General features: G+C 52.5%; 2 protein-coding genes across 2 annotated transcripts in view; both read left to right on the top strand.

The window, feature by feature from the left end:
* The window catches only part of LOC134363166 (ribonuclease H-like), a 307,348-nt gene that overhangs the window by 184,772 nt on the left and 96,453 nt on the right, over nucleotides 1-26,123 (top strand). The gene's annotated exons all lie outside the window — the stretch shown is intronic.
* LOC134363371 (melanoma inhibitory activity protein 2-like) lies at nucleotides 13,562-17,802 on the top strand. The gene is given in 4 exon segments (XM_063078972.1): nucleotides 13,562-15,077; nucleotides 15,189-15,739; nucleotides 17,618-17,774; nucleotides 17,777-17,802. Coding segments are annotated over 4 exon segments (2,250 nt in total).

Below are 26,123 nucleotides of genomic sequence, written 5' to 3'. Positions count from 1 at the left end.
GCCCCTCAGCCGTACTTGGGGCTGGTCCTGGGAAAGCTGTGCAGGACTGTGGCAGCATTGCCTGAAGACCTGAGACCGGGCCCTGGTTTTCCGTGGGAACTGGTGACATGTGCGGCTCTTACTGGATTTTTGATTCTCTTGTTTTTGTGGAGAAGTGTTCGATCGGTGAGAAGCCGGCTTTATGTAAGAAGAGAGAAAAAGCTTGCTGAAAAGCTTTCTGGACTAATTGAAGAAAAATGTAAACTACTTGACAAACTTTGCGTTGTTCAAGAGGAGTATGAAGGCTTGGAGTCAGCTGTGAAGGATGCCAGCTTTGAGAAGGGGTCAACAGAAGCACAAAGCTTGGAGGCAACCTATGAAAAGCTGAGCAGCTCCAAATCTAAACTTGAGGATGAAATAGTCTTTCTAGCAAAAGAATTAAAGGAACAGAAATCTAAACATTGTGAGCAAGATGAATTGATGGCGGATATTTCAAAAAGGATACAGTCCCTAGAAGATGAATCGAAATCCATCCAGTCACAAGTAGCTGAAGCCAAACTAATCTGCAAAATATTTCAAATGAATGAAGAACGTCTGAAGGTGGCAATAAAAGACGCCTTGAATGAAAATTCCCAACTTCAGGAAAGCCAGAAACAGCTTTTACAAGAAGCGGAAGTATTGAAAGAACAAGTGAGTGAACTTAATAAACAGAAAATAATATTTGAAAACTCCAAAGTCCAGGCAGAACGAGTTCTGAGTGATAAAGAAAATCACATCAAGTCTCTGGCTGAACGCTTGCTCAAGATGACAGACTGGGCTGCTGTGCTTGGAGAAGACATGATGGCTGATGACTTGGAATTGCAGATGAAGAGTGAATCACAAAATGGTGCTCGCTTAGATGATCTGCCAAAAGGAGCTTTGAAGAAACTGATTCACACTGCTAAGTTAAATGCTTCTTTCAAAACCCTAGAAGGAGAAAGAAACCAAATTTACCCTGAGTTGTCTGAAGTAGATAAAACAAAGGAAGAGCTTATAGAGCATATTACAAATCTCCAGACTGAACAAGCATCTTTACAGTCAGAAAACACACAGTTGGAAAGTGAAAATCAGAAGCTTCGGCAGAAACTTAAAGGAATGACTGAACTGTATCAAGAAAATGGAATGAAACTCCACAGGAAGTTAATAGCAGAGGAAAAGGACCGGTTAGAGAAGGAGGAGAAACTTTCCAAAGTAGAAGAGAAGATGAGCCATGCAGCTGAGGAACTGGAGACCTACAGAAGGAGAGCCAGAGATGCAGAAGAAGAATTGGAGAGAAGCGTTCGTTCTTATCAAGGGCAGATGACTTCCTATGAGAAAGAAGCGCATGGCAGCTGGGTGGCAGCTGAGACTGCTGAAAGACACCTCAGGTATTTAAGGAAAGTAAATGTTTCCAAGAGACAAAAATTAGCTGAAAAAGAGTTTAAATTTGAACTTTTCAAAAAAGATCCATATGTAGTTGATGTTCCAAAGACAGCATTTGGCGGAGAGCATTCCCCATGTGGTGCCTCACCAGTGGGTCGACCTTCATCCGAAACGAGAGCTTTTCTCTCTCCACTCAGACTCGCACCTTTGACTCCAGGGCGAGGAGGAGGAAGAGGCTCAAGAGGCCCAGAGAATACTCTGGATCACCAGATGACCAATGAAAGAGGAGAATCGGGCTGTGATAGGTTAACCGATTCTCATGGAGCACCATCTGGGTACCTGTCACCTCCGTGGGAACAGCACCGGAGGATGAGGATCCCTCCACCAGGCCACCCATGTTCTGATCCAGCTCTTCTTCCACGAAGGCAAGACGGTTTTGATCCTGATCCTGGTGGACCGTCTGGCCCAGCAGAACTCAGAAGTTTTAACCTGGCTTCTTTGGATAAAGTGGATGGGCCAAAGCCCTCACAAACGGAATCCAGCAGAAATGAAACCAAAGAAGACCTTGGTAATGTAAATGTGCCTCATTCATCTGTGCCTGCTGAAAGGGAAGCAAGTGGCCCTGGCTTTGCTCCTCCACCTTTTCCTGCAATCAGAGGTCCATTGTTTCCAGTGGATAGGAGGGGTCCATTCATGAGAAGAGAACCTCCTTTTCCTCCACCTCCTCCAGGAAGCATGTATGGAGCTCCTCAAAATTATTAACTCCCAAGGGATTTCCCTGTGCAGCCACCACCTCCATCTGGGTTCCTGTCACCTCCGTGGGAACAACACCGAAGGATGATGATTCCTCCACCAGGCCACCCATGTTCTGATCCAGCTCTTCTTCCACAAAGGCAAGACGGATTTGATCTTGATCCTGGTGGACCGTCTGGACCAGCAGAACTCAGAAGTTTGAATCTGCCTTCTTTGGATAAAGTGGATGGGCCAAAGCCCTCACAAACGGAATCCAGCAGAAATGATACCAAAGACGACCTTGGTAATGTAAATGTGCCTCATTCATCTGTGCCTGCTGAAAGGGAAGCAAGTGGCCCTGGCTTTGCTCCTCCACCTTGTCCTGCAATCAGAGGTCCATTGTTTCCAGTGGATAGGAGGGGTCCATTCATGAGAAGAGAACCTCCTTTTCCTCCACCTCCTCCAGGAAGCATGTATGGAGCTCCTCAAAATTATTATCTCCCAAGGGATTTCCCTGTGCAGCCACCACCCCCATCTGGGTTCCTGTCACCTCCGTGGGAACAACACCGAAGGATGATGATTCCCCCACCAGGCCACCCATGTTCTGATCCAGCTCTTCTTCCACAAAGGCAAGACGGATTTGATCCTGATCCTGGTGGACCGTCTGGCCCAGCAGAGCTCAGAAGTTTTAACCTGGCTTCTTTGGATAAAGTGGATGGGCCAAAGCCCTCACAAACGGAATCCAGCAGAAATGATACCAAAGACGACCTTGGTAATGTAAATGTGCCTCATTCATCTGTGCCTGCTGAAAGGGAAGCAAGTGGCCCTGGCTTTGCTCCTCCACCTTTTCCTGCAATCAGAGGTCCATTGTTTCCAGTGGATAGGAGGGGTCCATTCATGAGAAGAGAACCTCCTTTTCCTCCACCTCCTCCAGGAAGCATGTATGGAGCTCCTCAAAATTATTATCTCCCAAGGGATTTCCCTGTGCAGCCACCACCTCCATCTGGGTTCCTGTCACCTCCGTGGGAACAACACCGAAGGATGATGATCCCTCCACCAGGCCACCCATGTTCTGATCCAGCTCTTCTTCCACAAAGGCAAGACGGCTTTGATCCTAATCCTGGTGGACCGTCTGGCCCAGCAGAACTGAGAAGTTTTAACCTGGCTTCTTTGGATAAAGTGGATGGGCCAAAGCCCTCACAAACGGAATCCAGCAGAAATGAAACCAAAGACGACCTTGATAATGTAAATGTGCCTCATTCATCTGTGCCTGCTGAAAGGGAAGCAAGTGGCCCTGGCTTTGCTCCTCCACCTTTTCCTGCAATCAGAGGTCCATTGTTTCCAGTGGATAGGAGGGGTCCATTCATGAGAAGAGAACCTCTTTTTCCTCCACCTCCTCCAGGAAGCATGTATGGAGCTCCTCAAAATTATTTTCTACCAAGGGATTTCTCTGTCCAGCCACCACCTCCATTTGCAATGAGAAATGTCTATTCACTGAGGGGATTTCCTCCTTATGTTCCTCTAGGAGCTGGATTGTCACCTCCACCCCCACATTCTGAAAGTAGGGGTGAGTTCCCTTCAGGGTCGATTCCGTGCTCAAATGAGCCTGCTCCTGAAATCCAGAAGCACAGCAAGAAACCTGATGATATTTTTGGTCTCTCTTCATAAATAGTTTTGACTTATCTTTCATTTTCAGTTTAAGTAACTACAATTTTTGCTCAAATTGAAGCTTAATGGAATTATAATTCTCAGGATACTATTTTGTAAATAAAGATGATTTAAATATGAATTTCGTGAGTAAATTATTTCCATTTTATTTTATCCTAGATTGTATAATTAATTTAATTTGATTAACTAACCCACTATTACATAAACAATAATGGGAAATTTATTTAGGTTATCTTGCAGTTGGGGATGTTTTAAACTCCAAGGGCTGTGTCTTTATGCCAAGAACTGTATTTACTACGGTTGTAGACAAATGTGAAAGTAACTTTATGCTTAATTAAATTTTCATTGATTTAAAGACTTGCTTGGTATTGATAATAATAATAAAATCAGCTAGGTTTTTAATTAAAAAAAATCACAATGTACCCCATAAATATGTACAGTTATTAGGTGTCCGTTAAAAATAATAATAATCTTTTAAAATTACCAAAAGAAATTGTGGATCTAAGACCCTTCAAGACCCTCTATTTATAAAAACTTGCTGTCGATGGATATTTTTATGCTCTTAAAACATGAAATCTAAGCCTCTGTCCATGCTGCAATGAAAAAGTCTGTGGTGAGAAGATATGATAAGAAGATGAAGCATATTATTAACCAGTGTTTATGTGTTTCATAGACCTTTACTATCTAGAAAGAAACCTGTAAGGAGGGTATAATGATGCTTCTATGGTTCTAATTTAAATTTTTTATGAATAGAAAACAGTGAGCACTGTATACAGGTAAAAAGCCATATAACATCCTGCATATATGGGTATCTGAGAACTTCAAAATGTTTGTGGAAAAATAGAATTGAAAGATAATATGAATCTTCCCTGAGCTTTGTGAAGTGCCGCCGTACATGGAGATGTGTGTATTATATAATTATGCATGTGTGTGTGTAATTGACAGTTAACGTTTTTCTGATGATAAAAATAATACATTACTGCTAATTTTTGCTTGAAATATCTGAAGAATATGCACCAGTCAATCTTTAGGTTAAAATTAAGGATGATTTCCATGTGACCGCAACGTTAAGAACTTTAATCCTTGGGGAAAAAAAAATCATTCAACTCTATAGCGCCTATATGGGTGGTATGCATTAACAAAATAAATGAGATTTTCTTCTCAGTTTTTGCAAAAAAAAAAAAAATTTTTTTTTTTGTAGAATAGGGGAAATTCTCTAGAAAATTCTTTGATATTTCTTATCTCGAAAATAATTTGGTAAGTCTCATATTTATGCCTTAGAAAAAAGACAGTATGTGGCATTACACTCTGGTGCTTTGTACTCTGTCAGTGCAGCTAAGCTGGGAGTTAATTACATTTTCCAGAGTTCCCTTCCGTCTCTTCTTCCAGATTAGAATTGGCCAAGAAAGAAACTTGCAGAATATTGGAAACTGGAAATGAGGCAGTGGCCATAACCATCTGCAGATCTTTTCTCAGGCAGATTCAGAGACAGACAGAAGAAGAGGCCGGGCCCATGTGGGTAAAAACCTCCAGCCGAGTCTGTGAAGTGACGTATCCCGAGGTTGTCCTGAGGGGAGTGCTTCCGTTTTTCTTTGTTCACGGGTGTTCTCCTCAAACCAAAGCCATTTTTCTGGAAATTTTCTTCTCTAAAGCTTCTTGGCCCTTAAAAACCTAGTATTTGTCCTTGAGTTTTGGTGCAGCATCAAAGACCCTCCACAGTCATCTGAAGTGGCTGCTGAAGCACTTCTTCTGCAGTTAGTGTCTCTGTGAAGCTCAACTTGCTTCACATTCTTCCACCAAAGCAACGTGTTGCCACAGATTCCTGCAGCCGCAGGTAGGAGAGTCCAGCTGCTTCTGAGGAGCGTCAGCGCTGCAGCGGCCTCCTGAGCGCTCCAGCGCTACCGCTCCGCTGCAGCCTCTGCCCCGCTAGAGCCGCTGCCCGCGTGCTCCCGATCCCACTGCAGCGTCGGCCCATTGGAGCTGCTGCCGCCAGCTCCCGCTCCCTATGCAGCCCCCCTTTCCAGCCTCTGCCCCTTTCCAGCCGCTGCCCCGCTGCAGCCGCTGCATGCACGCTCCCGCTCCTGCTCCCGCTGCAGCCTCTGCCCCGTTCGAGCTGCTGCCGTGCGCTCCCGATCGCGCTGCAGCCTCTGCCTGGCTCGAGCCGCTGCCCTGGCGCTCCCGATCCCGCTGCAGCCTCTGCCCTGTTTGAGCCGCTGCCCGCGCCCTCCCGATCCCGCTGCAGCCCGTGCCCCTCTCGAGCTTCTGCCCCTCTCGAGCAGCTTCCCCCACGCTCACGCGCCCGCTCCCGCCTCCGCCTTTGCCCAGCTCCAGCTATTGCCCGCGCCCTCCTGCTCCGGCTCCAGCCTCTGCTCCGCTACAGCTGCTGCCCGCTTGCTTCCGATCCCGCTGCAGCTTTTGCCCTGCTGGAGCCGCTGCCCGCGCTCACGATCCCGCTGCAGCCTCTGCCTCTCTAGAGCGGCTGCCCGCGCGCTCCCGCTCAGGCTGCAGCCTCTGCCCAGCTGGAGCCACTGCCCGCGCGTTCCCGATCCCGCTGCAGCCTCTGCCCCGCTCGAGCAGCTGCCCGCACGCTCCCGATCTGGCTGCAGCCTCTGCACCGCTTGAGCCGCTGCCCCCGCGCTCCCGATCTGGCTGCAGCCTCTGCCCTGCTCGAGCCGCTGCCTGCGCGCTCCCGATCCCGCTGCAGCCTCTGCCTGGCTGGAGCAGCCGCCCGTGCGCTCCCGCTCCCCCTGCAGCCTCTGCCCGGCTGGAGCCGCTGCCCACCCGCTCCTGATCCCGCAGCAGCCTCTGCCCCGCTCGAGCTTCTGCCCGCACGCTAGCGCTCCAGCTCCCGCTGCAGTCTTTGCCCAGCTCGAGCTGTTTCCCACCCCCTCCTGCTCCCGCCCCACCGCAGCCTTTGCCCAGCTCCAGCTGTTGCCCACGCCCTCCCGCTCCCGCTGCAGCCGCTGCCCTGCTGCAGCCGCTGCCCTGGCTCTCCCGATCACGCTGCAGCCTCTGCCCCTCTCGAGCCTCTGCCCCTCTCCCGCCGCTGCCCCCACACTCACGCTCCCGCTCCCGCCTCCGCCTTGGCCCAGCTCCAGCTGTTGCCCAGCCCTCCTGCTCCCGCTCCAGCCTCTGCTCCGCTAGAGCTGCTGCCCGCTTGCTCCCGATCCCGCTGCAGCTTTTGCCCTGCTGGAGCCGCTGCCCGTGCTCACGATCCCGCTGCAGCCCCTGCCTCGCTCCAGCGGCTGCCCGCACGCTCCCGATCTCGCTGCAGCCTCTGCCCGCCTGGAGCCGCTGCCCGCGCGCTCCAGAACCCGCTGCAGCCTCTGCCTCACTGGAGCCACTGCCCGCGCGCTCCCGATCTCGCTGCAGCCTCTGCCCTGCTCGAGCCGCTGCCCGCGCGCTCCCGATCCTGCTGCAGCCTCTGCCCGGCTGGAGCCGCTGCCCGTGTGCTCCCGCTCCCCCTGCAGGCTCTGCCCGGCTCGAGCCGCTCCCCACCCGCTCCTGATCCCACAGCAGCCTCTGCCCCGCTCGAGCCGCTGCCTGCGCGCTCCCGATCGCGCTGCAGCCTCTGCACCGCTCGAGGCGCTGCCTGCGCGTTCCCGATCCCGCCGCAACCTCTGCCCCGCTCGAGCTTCTGCCCGCACACTAGCGCTCCAGCTCACGCAGCAGTCTTTGCCCAGCTCGAGCTGTTTCCCACTCCCTCCTGCTCCCGCCCCACCGCAGCCTTTGCCCAGCTCCAGCTGTTGCCCACGCCCTCCCGCTCCCGCTGCAGCCTCTGCCCCGCTAGAGCCGCTGCCCGCCCACTCCCGATCTAGCTGCAGCCTCTGCCCCTCTCGAGCCTCTGCCCCTCTCCCGCCGCTGCCCCGACGCTCACGCTCCCGCTCCCGCCTCCGCCTTTGCCCAGCTCCAGCTGTTGCCTGCGCCCTCCTGCTCCCGCTCCAGCCTCTGTCCCGCTCGATCCGCTGCCTGCGCACTCCCGATCGCGCTGCAGCCTCTGCACCGCTCAGCCGCTGTCCCCGCTCTCCCGATCTGGCTGCAGCCTCTGGCCTGCTCGAGCCGCTGCCTGCGCGCTCCCGATCCCCCTGCAGGCTCTGCCCGGCTCCGGCCGCTGCCCGCGTGCTCCCGCTCCCGCCACAGCCTCTCCCCAGCCAGTGCACCTAAAAGGAGGGCGGAGGTTCTGGATCCCAGGGAAAGAGAGCGAGAAAGCGGAATGACACGGGGTCTTGAGGCTGCACTTTCCTGTCCCTCAGCTCAGGTCCCGTTGCGCTGTCCGAACACCTGTGTTTAAATCTGCTCTGATATCTAGAAACCTGCAGACCTCTATTTCCATGTCAGGGTAGAGAGGACCGTCTCATTCTTTTTTAAAGCTGCATCCATTATGATTTTACCATCATGTATTTACCCCGTGCCCCACGGGTGGACACTCAGGTTGTGTCCAGGTTGTGCTGTCCTACACAATGCTGCAGTGAGCATCCTGGTGTCCTTCAGAGATTTCTCTGGGTTTGGGCCTAGAGGTGACACTGATGGGACAAAGAATATCCACATGGAAAATACTGAAAGATAGGACCAGATTATCTTCCAAAGGCTGCAGTTTTATTGCTACCAAGAGTATGTGAGGCAATTTTAAATTGAGTTGAATTGTGGATGTGTTGAGTCTAATCAAAATTCTAGTGTTGGTCTCTTCATTGTCTGAGGTATTGCGTCAGGCCTCTGGAGACAGGTGCGTGCACGAGATGACTCCTGGCTTCCAGCTGTCTACACCATGTGTAACATGGCTGTCGGATGACTCTGGCGGCCTGCGGTCCCACAGTCAACTTTGTCATTCTCTTCTCCCCATTAAAATACAGATTGAGTACCCCTTATCCAAAATGCTTGGAAAGTATTTTGGATTTAGGATGTTTTCAGATTTGGGAATATTTGGAGAATACATTTGCAGAATGCTCCAATGAGCATTTCCTTTGAGTGTCATGTTAGCACTCAAAAAGTTTAGGAGTTTGGATTTTTGGATTAGAGACTCTTAACCTGTATATAAATATCCCAGACATTCTGTTTTCTACTATTCTTGGAGTTTCAGGTCCTCAAAGGAGCACAAAAATATTTTGCCAAACCACAGTTCTAATTTGTGATGTTTAAGATGTGGCTTTTGTATTTGCAAACTCGAATTGTTGTGCCAGACGCTCCAGCCTTGCCACCCAGCAAAAGGCCCCATGGAAGATTCTGCCAAAGAAATGCCAGATGGGCCAAGGCATCCAAGGTCTCAGGTGACTGGCCAGGGCAGCTCCAGTTGGCCGAGTTGTGCTAAGAGAGGGTCGCCTGGTGGGCGAGAGCCTGCCCATGCTACCCGAAGGGACAAGCAGTGTGAGTTAACATTTATTTATCGAGCTATGAGTATCAACGGGGAAGCGTGTTATACGCTTTACAAGGATCAACCAAGAGACAGGACTTGTTGCTTATCTACCTGAGGGCTGAGAAACTAGGATGCAGAGACTGGATGTGGGCTGCATAGCAAAGGCAATACTTACCCAAAGGAGTCAACGTATGATGGTGGCATTTCAGGACATAACTGAGTTCTCTGGAGTCAGCCTGAGGCCCTGCTCTGGGTGGTGGTGGCCAGTGTCCCTCCCCACCCTCTGTGCCTCCCATCTTACCTCCTAGCACCCTGTCTCTCTGAGCCTAAATGCCAGGGACCAAACCAGGAGGCTGGCAGCCAGCCTGGTCCACACCATGGGCCCCTCCTCCATGGTCCCAAATCCTTCCTTGCACTTTCTGGACAAGCATGGAGCAGTTAGCTTCCAACCCTCGTACAAACACTGATGATCACAGCCCCATGTGGGGAGGGAGGCCGGTGTGTGCCGTGAGATGACCCCGCCCAGCCCCTGACCCCTGCCCACATTGATGCCGCATTTAGAGAAGAGATGGCCTGACCCCTCACCCACACCAAGGGTACCAAGGAGTCAAGTGTTGAGGTTAGAGGCGGGGATATCAGGGAGGTGAGCTGAGACCAGAGGGTGAGGTGAGATGCCCTCGTTCACATCAAGCCAGAGGAAGAGGGCTTTAAAGAGAGCTTTAGGCTTTGAGGTGTCCTCCGCAGGTGGAGAAATCCAGTGGACTGATGCCTCACCCCCACCCCCACCCCAAAGTCTAGAGGGCAAGAGACAGGCTGGCTGCTTTGATGGCGGAGCTGAGGAGAGGGCCGACGGCCCAGGTGAGGGCCTCGTGTGAGAGAGTCGGCGTGGAATCTCACAGGCCCAGTCCCAGGAGGCAGCCTGGGCAGTGAACAGACGCAGGCCAAGAGAAGGTGGGGCTGCCGCTACCCGTCAGGGGCTCCTTGGTTCTCTGAGGCCCACACAAAATATTCTAGTCAGGGGGACAGTGGGGACCATGTCCGGGCTCTGAAGACCCTTGGAGATGCCGATGAGAGAAAGAGGCGTAGCTTTCAACCTCCGCCAAGCCCAGAGCACAGTTCAGCTGGAGGCTGACCACGCCTGCTGCCCGGCCGAGGCTTCCCACCCCACCAGGCCGGGGCAGCAGGAGCGGCCTCCACTTCAAAGCAGGGGACTTGACGATGACGTCAGGCCCTTTTTATTGTTGGGCCTGGACGTGAGCCGAGCGGTGCTGTGTGACGTGAAGTGGTGGAGACCACGGGTATTTCCCTACCAAGAAGCAGCCTGGGCCTGTCAGGTTTCCATCTGGCCGTGGGAGGACTGGCCAGCAGAAGAGGTTTCAAGGGCCAGAGGTGGACACAAATAAAGCTGCTTTAAGTGGTTTCCAGTTCCACAGCTGTGCTGGCTCAGTGTCCTGGTGACATCCCTGAGTTCTGTGGCATCCAGAGGAGGGCTTTGGGGGGGGCAACAGGTGTTTATTGACCTTCTTTAAAGAGCGGGCACCACATGCATGGTGAGACGCACCCCCCTCCCAGAGGGGCCTTGGTCTCAGGCAGGGGCTCTTGGTGGGGCAGGGCCCAAACCCCGAGGGGGAATTTCTCTGTCTCTGCCCCTCAGCCAGGCCCAACAGTAGAAAGGGCCTGAGGGAAAGGTACGGAAGAGCTCCACCTGCCGGCTTGGGGTCCTGGGGAGGAGGGATTGAACTTGGGCCTGGAGTGGAGGGGGTCATGAGGAAGGTCCAGGAGACCCCAAGACTTGTGGGTGGGGCTTGCCAAGCCCCTCCCCTGCCTGGGATGAGAGTAAGAGACCCTGGTCAGCTAACGCGTCTCATCACCGCCGCCTCCAGTGTGAAGTGCTCAGTAACTGCAACATAAGGAAACGCAGCCTTCATCCAGACTTGAAACGATTCCTTCCCTTTCCACTTCCAAACTGCCCTGCCCTCGGGCTCCTGCCACCGTGGGAGGAAAAGCACAGTTCCAACCCATCAGGCTCAAGCTCGTAGCTAACAGGGCAGGCACTCCTGCAGCCTTCCGCCCCTTTTCTGGGTCTGATAGCTGCCAGAGACTCTTGCAAAACTGACTCTCTCTTGGGGAGTTTGCTAATGGCCACGTGCCCACAGCACGGCCACCGCTGAGGCCCATGCAAGGAGCCAACTCAGGCGTCCTCGGTCCCCATTCCCTCCTGCCTGGGAAAGGACCCAGTGGCAGAGGGGGGTCATGGCAGGGGGCAGGAACATTCACATCTGTGTTGCATGAGGGGAACCCTCCAGGTTGGCTGCTGCAGTGGGAGGTTCCCAAGGCCCCGGGGCCTGGGGGGCCCAGTGGGCAGGGCAGTCGTCCTGACCTGTTTGGTTGCACAGCTTGTTAACTTCGAAGAAAGCACCTCTGAGCAGTGGGAGGGTGACTCACCAGAGGGCAGCACTGGTTTGGGGGTGGGCTTCTCTGGTCCTACCTTTTCAGTTCACACAGTAAGGAAGGCCAGGCCTGTCCTGGGCAGTGTGATCAGCAAGTCTCCAAGCTGACGTATGAAACATGGGTGTGTCATCGGTTGGGGTGCATCTTGACCGCCATGCTCGCTTTGGGATGAAAGGAACAGGCTTTATGTCCCGGCTTTGTCACTTTCTAGCCTGTGACTTGGGCAAACCCTTTTACTTTTCTGGGTCTCACTGTCATCATCCATAGAGTGAGATAAAGACACCTTCCTCCCAAGTCCACCGTGAAGACTCAAAACGCTCAGCGCGTCCCTGCTCCTGGAAGTGTGCTGGGAGCCAAAGGAGCAGGGCTGTCCTGGCCTTGAAAGGCCGAGGGGCTCCTGGGGAGCTGTGCCCTGACCTGAGGCTTGCCCCCCCTTTCCCCAGGGGGCAGGGTGGGCTGGGAGCTTGGGCCAGACACCTGGGCAGCTGCCTCCCCTCTGGAACAGTCCTCATTTTATTCCCCTGGGGTCCTGAAAGTTGGAACTAACTGGCTGGCTAAAAAAACAAAAAAGAAAAGGCAAAGGGCGAGCAAGCGCTTTGTGCGTGCTGCAAGGCAGGGTGTGTCTCAGGGATCTGTTTCCATGGGAACCAGCGGCACAGGCTGGCTCCTATGGGCACCAAAAAGAGAAACTTGGCAGAGGTTTCAGGCACCTGAAGTGGGATTCATGCCAGGGATACAAGGATGGTTCAACATATGAAAGTCAATAAAGGTGATACAATAAATGTAACGGTCATGTGGCCAGTATGAATCTGGCCATCACAGCTTGGGTATGAACGGTGACAATCAGCCTTGCATCCCGTGAATATTCATAACCAATAAAATTGGGGGGAAAAAAGAATAAATGGGTACAGGAGATCTTATTGGTGTGGTGAAAATGTTCTAAAACTGATTTGTGGTGATGGCTGCACAACTTGATGAACTTACTAGAACTCATTGAATTGCATACCTGAAATGGGTGGATTACAAGGTATATAAAATATTCCTCAATAAAGTGTTTTTTAAACAAAGAGCATTTCACTGACATCCAGCAGATCCCGAAATACAACACACTTCTGCCACTAAATAGCTAAACAGCCCTGGACAAGTAGTGCACTTACTGTAGACCTTTGCTTCATTACCTATAAAGAAAGCGTTGGGCCAGCTGAAGCCCAGAGTGTCTCAGGCCTCTTCCCATTGCCACATTCTACGGCTATTTTGGCAAAGTTAGTCCAAAGAAAACACTTTTGTTCCTTGGCAGGTATCTAAGGAAGGATGCTCCTCTGAAAGAAATTAAAATCGCAAAATTTCCTTTAAAAAATTGCCAAAGGAAAAGTTGATCTCCTAGAAGTAGCAGAATAGTGGTCACTAGAGGCTGGGAAGGGTAGGGCGAGGAGGGGAAAGGCAGAGGTTACAGATACAAAGTTGCAGCTGGACAGGAGGAACTATTTGTACTGATCTACAGCTTTGTAAGGTGGCTAGAGTCAGCACGCATTTATTAGATAATTTCAAATAGCTAAAAGAGAGGATTTTGAATTTTCCCAGCACAAAGAAATGACAAATATTTGAGTGATGAGTATGCTGATTACCCAGATTTCATCATTATAAACATGGATTCAAATCCAGCGGTGGCCCGGCCAAAACCAAGCCGAGGTGGGGGTGGCTAGGACAGCGTGTGTCACAGGCTCGCGCGGGGCAGGCTCCGGAACCGCGTGGCGGAAGTGACGTCACAAAGGGGCCTGGTTACCATGGTGCGCGTGGGGGACGCCTGAGGCCGGTGGGCGCCAGTGCTCCCCGGCTCCCCTCAAGGCCGGCTGCGCTGTGTCTGCTGCTGTCGCCGGGGCCGGTTCGCGTTCCCGACAGAACGCAGAGCTGTCTCAGCTGCTGGTGGTGGCCCGGCCAGGCCGTGGCTACTGTGGCCACAGCCGGAGCAGCCTCGGCGCCATGGAGGTGCCCGGGGCTGCCCCTCAGCCGTACTTGGGGCTGGTCCTGGGAAAGCTGTGCAGGACTGTGGCAGCATTGCCTGAAGACCTGAGACCGGGCCCTGGTTTTCCGTGGGAACTGGTGACATGTGCGGCTCTTACTGGATTTTTGATTCTCTTGTTTTTGTGGAGAAGTGTTCGATCGGTGAGAAGCCGGCTTTATGTAAGAAGAGAGAAAAAGCTTGCTGAAAAGCTTTCTGGACTAATTGAAGAAAAATGTAAACTACTTGACAAACTTTGCGTTGTTCAAGAGGAGTATGAAGGCTTGGAGTCAGCTGTGAAGGATGCCAGCTTTGAGAAGGGGTCAACAGAAGCACAAAGCTTGGAGGCAACCTATGAAAAGCTGAGCAGCTCCAAATCTAAACTTGAGGATGAAATAGTCTTTCTAGCAAAAGAATTAAAGGAACAGAAATCTAAACATTGTGAGCAAGATGAATTGATGGCGGATATTTCAAAAAGGATACAGTCCCTAGAAGATGAATCGAAATCCATCCAGTCACAAGTAGCTGAAGCCAAACTAATCTGCAAAATATTTCAAATGAATGAAGAACGTCTGAAGGTGGCAATAAAAGACGCCTTGAATGAAAATTCCCAACTTCAGGAAAGCCAGAAACAGCTTTTACAAGAAGCGGAAGTATTGAAAGAACAAGTGAGTGAACTTCATAAACAGAAAATAATATTTGAAAACTCCAAAGTCCAGGCAGAACGAGTTCTGAGTGATAAAGAAAATCACATCAAGTCTCTGTCTGAACGCTTGCTCAAGATGACAGACTGGGCTGCTGTGCTTGGAGAAGACATGATGGCTGATGACTTGGAATTGCAGATGAAGAGTGAATCACAAAATGGTGCTCGCTTAGATGATCTGCCAAAAGGAGCTTTGAAGAAACTGATTCACACTGCTAAGTTAAATGCTTCTTTCAAAACCCTAGAAGGAGAAAGAAACCAAATTTACCCTGAGTTGTCTGAAGTAGATAAAACAAAGGAAGAGCTTATAGAGCATATTACAAATCTCCAGACTGAACAAGCATCTTTACAGTCAGAAAACACACAGTTGGAAAGTGAAAATCAGAAGCTTCGGCAGAAACTTAAAGGAATGACTGAACTGTATCAAGAAAATGGAATGAAACTCCACAGGAAGTTAATAGCAGAGGAAAAGGACCGGTTAGAGAAGGAGGAGAAACTTTCCAAAGTAGAAGAGAAGATGAGCCATGCAGCTGAGGAACTGGAGACCTACAGAAGGAGAGCCAGAGATGCAGAAGAAGAATTGGAGAGAAGCGTTCGTTCTTATCAAGGGCAGATGACTTCCTATGAGAAAGAAGCGCATGGCAGCTGGGTGGCAGCTGAGACTGCTGAAAGACACCTCAGGTATTTAAGGAAAGTAAATGTTTCCAAGAGACAAAAATTAGCTGAAAAAGAGTTTAAATTTGAACTTTTCAAAAAAGATCCATATGTAGTTGATGTTCCAAAGACAGCATTTGGCAGAGAGCATTCCCCATGTGGTGCCTCACCAGTGGGTCGACCTTCATCCGAAACGAGAGCTTTTCTCTCTCCACTCAGACTCGCACCTTTGACTCCAGGGCGAGGAGGAGGAAGAGGCTCAAGAGGCCCAGAGAATACTCTGGATCACCAGATGACCAATGAAAGAGGAGAATCGGGCTGTGATAGGTTAACCGATTCTCATGGAGCACCATCTGGGTACCTGTCACCTCCGTGGGAACAGCACCGGAGGATGAGGATCCCTCCACCAGGCCACCCATGTTCTGATCCAGCTCTTCTTCCACGAAGGCAAGACGGTTTTGATTCTAATCCTGGTGGACCATCTGGCCCAGCAGAACTCAGAAGTTTTAACCTGGCTTCTTTGGATAAAGTGGATGGGCCAAAGCCCTCACAAACGGAATCCAGCAGAAATGATACCAAAGACGACCTTGGTAATGTAAATGTGCCTCATTCATCTGTGCCTGCTGAAAGGGAAGCAAGTGGCCCTGGCTTTGCTCCTCCACCTTTTCCTGCAATCAGAGGTCCATTGTTTCCAGTGGATAGGAGGGGTCCATTCATGAGAAGAGAACCTCCTTTTCCTCCACCTCCTCCAGGAAGCATGTATGGAGCTCCTCAAAATTATTATCTCCCAAGGGATTTCCCTGTGCAGCCACCACCCCCATCTGGGTTCCTGTCACCTCCGTGGGAACAACACCGAAGGATGATGATTCCCCCACCAGGCCACCCATGTTCTGATCCAGCTCTTCTTCCACAAAGGCAAGACGGATTTGATCCTGATCCTGGTGGACCGTCTGGCCCAGCAGAGCTCAGAAGTTTTAACCTGGCTTCTTTGGATAAAGTGGATGGGCCAAAGCCCTCACAAACGGAATCCAGCAGAAATGATACCAAAGACGACCTTGGTAATGTAAATGTGCCTCATTCATCTGTGCCTGCTGAAAGGGAAGCAAGTGGCCCTGGCTTTGCTCCTCCACCTTTTCCTGCAATCAGAGGTCCATTGTTTCCAGTGGATAGGAGGGGTCCATTCATGAGAAGAGAACCTCCTTTTCCTCCACCTCCTCCAGGAAGCATGTATGGAGCTCCTCAAAATTATTAACTCCCAAGGGATTTCCCTGTGCAGCCACCACCTCCATCTGGGTTCCTGTCACCTCCGTGGGAACAACACCGAAGGATGATGATTCCTCCACCAGGCCACCCATGTTCTGATCCAGCTCTTCTTCCACAAAGGCAAGACGGATTTGATCTTGATCCTGGTGGACCGTCTGGACCAGCAGAACTCAGAAGTTTGAATCTGCCTTCTTTGGATAAAGTGGATGGGCCAAAGCCCTCACAAACGGAATCCAGCAGAAATGATACCAAAGACGACCTTGGTAATGTAAATGTGCCTCATTCATCTGTGCCTGCTGAAAGGGAAGCAAGTGGCCCTGGCTTTGCTCCTCCACCTTTTCCTGCAATCAGAGGTCCATTGTTTCCAGTGGATAGGAGGGGTCCATTCATGAGAAGAGAACCTCCTTTTCCTCCACCTCCTCCAGGAAGCATGTATGGAGCTCCTCAAAATTATTATCTCCCAAGGGATTTCCCTGTGCAGCCACCACCCCCATCTGGGTTCCTGTCACCTCCGTGGGAACAACACCGAAGGATGATGATTCCCCCACCAGGCCACCCATGTTCTGATCCAGCTCTTCTTCCACAAAGGCAAGACGGATTTGATCCTGATCCTGGTGGACCGTCTGGCCCAGCAGAGCTCAGAAGTTTTAACCTGGCTTCTTTGGATAAAGTGGATGGGCCAAAGCCCTCACAAACGGAATCCAGCAGAAATGATACCAAAGACGACCTTGGTAATGTAAATGTGCCTCATTCATCTGTGCCTGCTGAAAGGGAAGCAAGTGGCCCTGGCTTTGCTCCTCCACCTTTTCCTGCAATCAGAGGTCCATTGTTTCCAGTGGATAGGAGGGGTCCATTCATGAGAAGAGAACCTCCTTTTCCTCCACCTCCTCCAGGAAGCATGTATGGAGCTCCTCAAAATTATTATCTCCCAAGGGATTTCCCTGTGCAGCCACCACCTCCATCTGGGTTCCTGTCACCTCCGTGGGAACAACACTGAAGGATGATGATCCCTCCACCAGGCCACCCATGTTCTGATCCAGCTCTTCTTCCACAAAGGCAAGACGGCTTTGATCCTAATCCTGGTGGACCGTCTGGCCCAGCAGAACTGAGAAGTTTTAACCTGGCTTCTTTGGATAAAGTGGATGGGCCAAAGCCCTCACAAACGGAATCCAGCAGAAATGAAACCAAAGACGACCTTGGTAATGTAAATGTGCCTCATTCATCTGTGCCTGCTGAAAGGGAAGCAAGTGGCCCTGGCTTTGCTCCTCCACCTTTTCCTGCAATCAGAGGTCCATTGTTTCCAGTGGATAGGAGGGGTCCATTCATGAGAAGAGAACCTCTTTTTCCTCCACCTCCTCCAGGAAGCATGTATGGAGCTCCTCAAAATTATTTTCTACCAAGGGATTTCTCTGTCCAGCCACCACCTCCATTTGCAATGAGAAATGTCTATTCACTGAGGGGATTTCCTCCTTATGTTCCTCTAGGAGCTGGATTGTCACCTCCACCCCCACATTCTGAAAGTAGGGGTGAGTTCCCTTCAGGGTCGATTCCGTGCTCAAATGAGCCTGCTCCTGAAATCCAGAAGCACAGCAAGAAACCTGATGATATTTTTGGTCTCTCTTCATAAATAGTTTTGACTTATCTTTCATTTTCAGTTTAAGTAACTACAATTTTTGCTCAAATTGAAGCTTAATGGAATTATAATTCTCAGGATACTATTTTGTAAATAAAGATGATTTAAATATGAATTTCGTGAGTAAATTATTTCCATTTTATTTTATCCTAGATTGTATAATTATTTTAATTTGATTAACTAACCCACTATTACATAAACAATAATGGGAAATTTATTTAGGTTATCTTGCAGTTGGGGATGTTTTAAACTCCAAGGGCTGTGTCTTTATGCCAAGAACTGTATTTACTACGGTTGTAGACAAATGTGAAAGTAACTTTATGCTTAATTAAATTTTCATTGATTTAAAGACTTGCTTGGTATTGATAATAATAATAAAATCAGCTAGGTTTTTAATTAAAAAAAATCACAATGTACCCCATAAATATGTACAGTTATTAGGTGTCCGTTAAAAATAATAATAATCTTTTAAAATTACCAAAAGAAATTGTGGATCTAAGACCCTTCAAGACCCTCTATTTATAAAAACTTGCTGTCGATGGATATTTTTATGCTCTTAAAACATGAAATCTAAGCCTCTGTCCATGCTGCAATGAAAAAGTCTGTGGTGAGAAGATATGATAAGAAGATGAAGCATATTATTAACCAGTGTTTATGTGTTTCATAGACCTTTACTATCTAGAAAGAAACCTGTAAGGAGGGTATAATGATGCTTCTATGGTTCTAATTTAAATTTTTTATGAATAGAAAACAGTGAGCACTGTATACAGGTAAAAAGCCATATAACATCCTGCATATATGGGTATCTGAGAACTTCAAAATGTTTGTGGAAAAATAGAATTGAAAGATAATATGAATCTTCCCTGAGCTTTGTGAAGTGCCGCCGTACATGGAGATGTGTGTATTATATAATTATGCATGTGTGTGTGTAATTGACAGTTAACGTTTTTCTGATGATAAAAATAATACATTACTGCTAATTTTTGCTTGAAATATCTGAAGAATATGCACCAGTCAATCTTTAGGTTAAAATTAAGGATGATTTCCATGTGACCGCAACGTTAAGAACTTTAATCCTTGGGGAAAAAAAAATCATTCAACTCTATAGCGCCTATATGGGTGGTATGCATTAACAAAATAAATGAGATTTTCTTCTCAGTTTTTGCAAAAAAAAAAAAATTTTTTTTTTTGTAGAATAGGGGAAATTCTCTAGAAAATTCTTTGATATTTCTTATCTCGAAAATAATTTGGTAAGTCTCATATTTATGCCTTAGAAAAAAGACAGTATGTGGCATTACACTCTGGTGCTTTGTACTCTGTCAGTGCAGCTAAGCTGGGAGTTAATTACATTTTCCAGAGTTCCCTTCCGTCTCTTCTTCCAGATTAGAATTGGCCAAGAAAGAAACTTGCAGAATATTGGAAACTGGAAATGAGGCAGTGGCCATAACCATCTGCAGATCTTTTCTCAGGCAGATTCAGAGACAGACAGAAGAAGAGGCCGGGCCCATGTGGGTAAAAACCTCCAGCCGAGTCTGTGAAGTGACGTATCCCGAGGTTGTCCTGAGGGGAGTGCTTCCGTTTTTCTTTGTTCACGGGTGTTCTCCTCAAACCAAAGCCATTTTTCTGGAAATTTTCTTCTCTAAAGCTTCTTGGCCCTTAAAAACCTAGTATTTGTCCTTGAGTTTTGGTGCAGCATCAAAGACCCTCCACAGTCATCTGAAGTGGCTGCTGAAGCACTTCTTCTGCAGTTAGTGTCTCTGTGAAGCTCAACTTGCTTCACATTCTTCCACCAAAGCAACGTGTTGCCACAGATTCCTGCAGCAGCAGGTAGGAGAGTCCAGCTGCTTCTGAGGAGCGTCAGCGCTGCAGCGGCCTCCTGAGCGCTCCAGCGCTACCGCTCCGCTGCAGCCTCTGCCCCGCTAGAGCCGCTGCCCGCGTGCTCCCGATCCCACTGCAGCGTCGGCCCATTGGAGCTGCTGCCGCCAGCTCCCGCTCCCTATGCAGCCCCCCTTTCCAGCCTCTGCCCCTTTCCAGCCGCTGCCCCGCTGCAGCCGCTGCATGCACGCTCCCGCTCCTGCTCCCGCTGCAGCCTCTGCCCCGTTCGAGCTGCTGCCGTGCGCTCCCGATCGCGCTGCAGCCTCTGCCTGGCTCGAGCCGCTGCCCTGGCGCTCCCGATCCCGCTGCAGCCTCTGCCCTGTTTGAGCCGCTGCCCGCGCCCTCCCGATCCCGCTGCAGCCCGTGCCCCTCTCGAGCTTCTGCCCCTCTCGAGCAGCTTCCCCCACGCTCACGCGCCCGCTCCCGCCTCCGCCTTGGCCCAGCTCCAGCTATTGCCCGCGCCCTCCTGCTCCGGCTCCAGCCTCTGCTCCGCTACAGCTGCTGCCCGCTTGCTTCCGATCCCGCTGCAGCTTTTGCCCTGCTGGAGCCGCTGCCCGCGCTCACGATCCCGCTGCAGCCTCTGCCTCTCTAGAGCGGCTGCCCGCGCGCTCCCGCTCAGGCTGCAGCCTCTGCCCAGCTGGAGCCACTGCCCGCGCGTTCCCGATCCCGCTGCAGCCTCTGCCCCGCTCGAGCAGCTGCCCGCACGCTCCCGATCTGGCTGCAGCCTCTGCACCGCTTGAGCCGCTGCCCCCGCGCTCCCGATCTGGCTGCAGCCTCTGCCCTGCTCGAGCCGCTGCCTGCGCACTCCCGATCCCGCTGCAGCCTCTGCCTGGCTGGAGCAGCCGCCCGTGCGCTCCCGCTCCCCCTGCAGCCTCTGCCCGGCTGGAGCCGCTGCCCACCCGCTCCTGATCCCGCAGCAGCCTCTGCCCCGCTCGAGCTTCTGCCCGCACGCTAGCGCTCCAGCTCCCGCTGCAGTCTTTGCCCAGCTCGAGCTGTTTCCCACCCCCTCCTGCTCCCGCCCCACCGCAGCCTTTGCCCAGCTCCAGCTGTTGCCCACGCCCTCCCGCTCCCGCTGCAGCCGCTGCCCTGCTGCAGCCGCTGCCCTGGCTCTCCCGATCACGCTGCAGCCTCTGCCCCTCTCGAGCCTCTGCCCCTCTCCCGCCGCTGCCCCCACACTCACGCTCCCGCTCCCGCCTCCGCCTTGGCCCAGCTCCAGCTGTTGCCCAGCCCTCCTGCTCCCGCTCCAGCCTCTGCTCCGCTAGAGCTGCTGCCCGCTTGCTCCCGATCCCGCTGCAGCTTTTGCCCTGCTGGAGCCGCTGCCCGTGCTCACGATCCCGCTGCAGCCCCTGCCTCGCTCCAGCGGCTGCCCGCACGCTCCCGATCTCGCTGCAGCCTCTGCCCGCCTGGAGCCGCTGCCCGCGCGCTCCAGAACCCGCTGCAGCCTCTGCCTCACTGGAGCCACTGCCCGCGCGCTCCCGATCTCGCTGCAGCCTCTGCCCTGCTCGAGCCGCTGCCCGCGCGCTCCCGATCCTGCTGCAGCCTCTGCCCGGCTGGAGCCGCTGCCCGTGTGCTCCCGCTCCCCCTGCAGGCTCTGCCCGGCTCGAGCCGCTCCCCACCCGCTCCTGATCCCACAGCAGCCTCTGCCCCGCTCGAGCCGCTGCCTGCGCGCTCCCGATCGCGCTGCAGCCTCTGCACCGCTCGAGGCGCTGCCTGCGCGTTCCCGATCCCGCCGCAACCTCTGCCCCGCTCGAGCTTCTGCCCGCACACTAGCGCTCCAGCTCACGCAGCAGTCTTTGCCCAGCTCGAGCTGTTTCCCACTCCCTCCTGCTCCCGCCCCACCGCAGCCTTTGCCCAGCTCCAGCTGTTGCCCACGCCCTCCCGCTCCCGCTGCAGCCTCTGCCCCGCTAGAGCCGCTGCCCGCCCACTCCCGATCTAGCTGCAGCCTCTGCCCCTCTCGAGCCTCTGCCCCTCTCCCGCCGCTGCCCCGACGCTCACGCTCCCGCTCCCGCCTCCGCCTTTGCCCAGCTCCAGCTGTTGCCTGCGCCCTCCTGCTCCCGCTCCAGCCTCTGTCCCGCTCGATCCGCTGCCTGCGCACTCCCGATCGCGCTGCAGCCTCTGCACCGCTCAGCCGCTGTCCCCGCTCTCCCGATCTGGCTGCAGCCTCTGGCCTGCTCGAGCCGCTGCCTGCGCGCTCCCGATCCCCCTGCAGGCTCTGCCCGGCTCCGGCCGCTGCCCGCGTGCTCCCGCTCCCGCCACAGCCTCTCCCCAGCCAGTGCACCTAAAAGGAGGGCGGAGGTTCTGGATCCCAGGGAAAGAGAGCGAGAAAGCGGAATGACACGGGGTCTTGAGGCTGCACTTTCCTGTCCCTCAGCTCAGGTCCCGTTGCGCTGTCCGAACACCTGTGTTTAAATCTGCTCTGATATCTAGAAACCTGCAGACCTCTATTTCCATGTCAGGGTAGAGAGGACCGTCTCATTCTTTTTTAAAGCTGCATCCATTATGATTTTACCATCATGTATTTACCCCGTGCCCCACGGGTGGACACTCAGGTTGTGTCCAGGTTGTGCTGTCCTACACAATGCTGCAGTGAGCATCCTGGTGTCCTTCAGAGATTTCTCTGGGTTTGGGCCTAGAGGTGACACTGATGGGACAAAGAATATCCACATGGAAAATACTGAAAGATAGGACCAGATTATCTTCCAAAGGCTGCAGTTTTATTGCTACCAAGAGTATGTGAGGCAATTTTAAATTGAGTTGAATTGTGGATGTGTTGAGTCTAATCAAAATTCTAGTGTTGGTCTCTTCATTGTCTGAGGTATTGCGTCAGGCCTCTGGAGACAGGTGCGTGCACGAGATGACTCCTGGCTTCCAGCTGTCTACACCATGTGTAACATGGCTGTCGGATGACTCTGGCGGCCTGCGGTCCCACAGTCAACTTTGTCATTCTCTTCTCCCCATTAAAATACAGATTGAGTACCCCTTATCCAAAATGCTTGGAAAGTATTTTGGATTTAGGATGTTTTCAGATTTGGGAATATTTGGAGAATACATTTGCAGAATGCTCCAATGAGCATTTCCTTTGAGTGTCATGTTAGCACTCAAAAAGTTTAGGAGTTTGGATTTTTGGATTAGAGACTCTTAACCTGTATATAAATATCCCAGACATTCTGTTTTCTACTATTCTTGGAGTTTCAGGTCCTCAAAGGAGCACAAAAATATTTTGCCAAACCACAGTTCTAATTTGTGATGTTTAAGATGTGGCTTTTGTATTTGCAAACTCGAATTGTTGTGCCAGACGCTCCAGCCTTGCCACCCAGCAAAAGGCCCCATGGAAGATTCTGCCAAAGAAATGCCAGATGGGCCAAGGCATCCAAGGTCTCAGGTGACTGGCCAGGGCAGCTCCAGTTGGCCGAGTTGTGCTAAGAGAGGGTCGCCTGGTGGGCGAGAGCCTGCCCATGCTACCCGAAGGGACAAGCAGTGTGAGTTAACATTTATTTATCGAGCTATGAGTATCAACGGGGAAGCGTGTTATACGCTTTACAAGGATCAACCAAGAGACAGGACTTGTTGCTTATCTACCTGAGGGCTGAGAAACTAGGATGCAGAGACTGGATGTGGGCTGCATAGCAAAGGCAATACTTACCCAAAGGAGTCAACGTATGATGGTGGCATTTCAGGACATAACTGAGTTCTCTGGAGTCAGCCTGAGGCCCTGCTCTGGGTGGTGGTGGCCAGTGTCCCTCCCCACCCTCTGTGCCTCCCATCTTACCTCCTAGCACCCTGTCTCTCTGAGCCTAAATGCCAGGGACCAAACCAGGAGGCTGGCAGCCAGCCTGGTCCACACCATGGGCCCCTCCTCCATGGTCCCAAATCCTTCCTTGCACTTTCTGGACAAGCATGGAGCAGTTAGCTTCCAACCCTCGTACAAACACTGATGATCACAGCCCCATGTGGGGAGGGAGGCCGGTGTGTGCCGTGAGATGACCCCGCCCAGCCCCTGACCCCTGCCCACATTGATGCCGCATTTAGAGAAGAGATGGCCTGACCCCTCACCCACACCAAGGGTACCAAGGAGTCAAGTGTTGAGGTTAGAGGCGGGGATATCAGGGAGGTGAGCTGAGACCAGAGGGTGAGGTGAGATGCCCTCGTTCACATCAAGCCAGAGGAAGAGGGCTTTAAAGAGAGCTTTAGGCTTTGAGGTGTCCTCCGCAGGTGGAGAAATCCAGTGGACTGATGCCTCACCCCCACCCCCACCCCAAAGTCTAGAGGGCAAGAGACAGGCTGGCTGCTTTGATGGCGGAGCTGAGGAGAGGGCCGACGGCCCAGGTGAGGGCCTCGTGTGAGAGAGTCGGCGTGGAATCTCACAGGCCCAGTCCCAGGAGGCAGCCTGGGCAGTGAACAGACGCAGGCCAAGAGAAGGTGGGGCTGCCGCTACCCGTCAGGGGCTCCTTGGTTCTCTGAGGCCCACACAAAATATTCTAGTCAGGGGGACAGTGGGGACCATGTCCGGGCTCTGAAGACCCTTGGAGATGCCGATGAGAGAAAGAGGCGTAGCTTTCAACCTCCGCCAAGCCCAGAGCACAGTTCAGCTGGAGGCTGACCACGCCTGCTGCCCGGCCGAGGCTTCCCACCCCACCAGGCCGGGGCAGCAGGAGCGGCCTCCACTTCAAAGCAGGGGACTTGACGATGACGTCAGGCCCTTTTTATTGTTGGGCCTGGACATGAGCCGAGCGGTGCTGTGTGACGTGAAGTGGTGGAGACCACGGGTATTTCCCTACCAAGAAGCAGCCTGGGCCTGTCAGGTTTCCATCTGGCCGTGGGAGGACTGGCCAGCAGAAGAGGTTTCAAGGGCCAGAGGTGGACACAAATAAAGCTGCTTTAAGTGGTTTCCAGTTCCACAGCTGTGCTGGCTCAGTGTCCTGGTGACATCCCTGAGTTCTGTGGCATCCAGAGGAGGGCTTTGGGGGGGGCAACAGGTGTTTATTGACCTTCTTTAAAGAGCGGGCACCACATGCATGGTGAGACGCACCCCCCTCCCAGAGGGGCCTTGGTCTCAGGCAGGGGCTCTTGGTGGGGCAGGGCCCAAACCCCAAGGGGGAATTTCTCTGTCTCTGCCCCTCAGCCAGGCCCAACAGTAGAAAGGGCCTGAGGGAAAGGTACGGAAGAGCTCCACCTGCCGGCTTGGGGTCCTGGGGAGGAGGGATTGAACTTGGGCCTGGAGTGGAGGGGGTCATGAGGAAGGTCCAGGAGACCCCAAGACTTGTGGGTGGGGCTTGCCAAGCCCCTCCCCTGCCTGGGATGAGAGTAAGAGACCCTGGTCAGCTAACGCGTCTCATCACCGCCGCCTCCAGTGTGAAGTGCTCAGTAACTGCAACATAAGGAAACGCAGCCTTCATCCAGACTTGAAACGATTCCTTCCCTTTCCACTTCCAAACTGCCCTGCCCTCGGGCTCCTGCCACCGTGGGAGGAAAAGCACAGTTCCAACCCATCAGGCTCAAGCTCGTAGCTAACAGGGCAGGCACTCCTGCAGCCTTCCGCCCCTTTTCTGGGTCTGATAGCTGCCAGAGACTCTTGCAAAACTGACTCTCTCTTGGGGAGTTTGCTAATGGCCACGTGCCCACAGCACGGCCACCGCTGAGGCCCATGCAAGGAGCCAACTCAGGCGTCCTCGGTCCCCATTCCCTCCTGCCTGGGAAAGGACCCAGTGGCAGAGGGGGGTCATGGCAGGGGGCAGGAACATTCACATCTGTGTTGCATGAGGGGAACCCTCCAGGTTGGCTGCTGCAGTGGGAGGTTCCCAAGGCCCCGGGGCCTGGGGGGCCCAGTGGGCAGGGCAGTCGTCCTGACCTGTTTGGTTGCACAGCTTGTTAACTTCGAAGAAAGCACCTCTGAGCAGTGGGAGGGTGACTCACCAGAGGGCAGCACTGGTTTGGGGGTGGGCTTCTCTGGTCCTACCTTTTCAGTTCACACAGTAAGGAAGGCCAGGCCTGTCCTGGGCAGTGTGATCAGCAAGTCTCCAAGCTGACGTATGAAACATGGGTGTGTCATCGGTTGGGGTGCATCTTGACCGCCATGCTCGCTTTGGGATGAAAGGAACAGGCTTTATGTCCCGGCTTTGTCACTTTCTAGCCTGTGACTTGGGCAAACCCTTTTACTTTTCTGGGTCTCACTGTCATCATCCATAGAGTGAGATAAAGACACCTTCCTCCCAAGTCCACCGTGAAGACTCAAAACGCTCAGCGCGTCCCTGCTCCTGGAAGTGTGCTGGGAGCCAAAGGAGCAGGGCTGTCCTGGCCTTGAAAGGCCGAGGGGCTCCTGGGGAGCTGTGCCCTGACCTGAGGCTTGCCCCCCCTTTCCCCAGGGGGCAGGGTGGGCTGGGAGCTTGGGCCAGACACCTGGGCAGCTGCCTCCCCT

Source organism: Cynocephalus volans, chromosome 14 (genome assembly GCF_027409185.1).
Source record: "Cynocephalus volans isolate mCynVol1 chromosome 14, mCynVol1.pri, whole genome shotgun sequence".
In the NCBI taxonomy this organism is placed as follows: Eukaryota; Metazoa; Chordata; class Mammalia; order Dermoptera; family Cynocephalidae; genus Cynocephalus; species Cynocephalus volans.
This window is presented reverse-complemented; position numbering and strand designations above follow the sequence as displayed.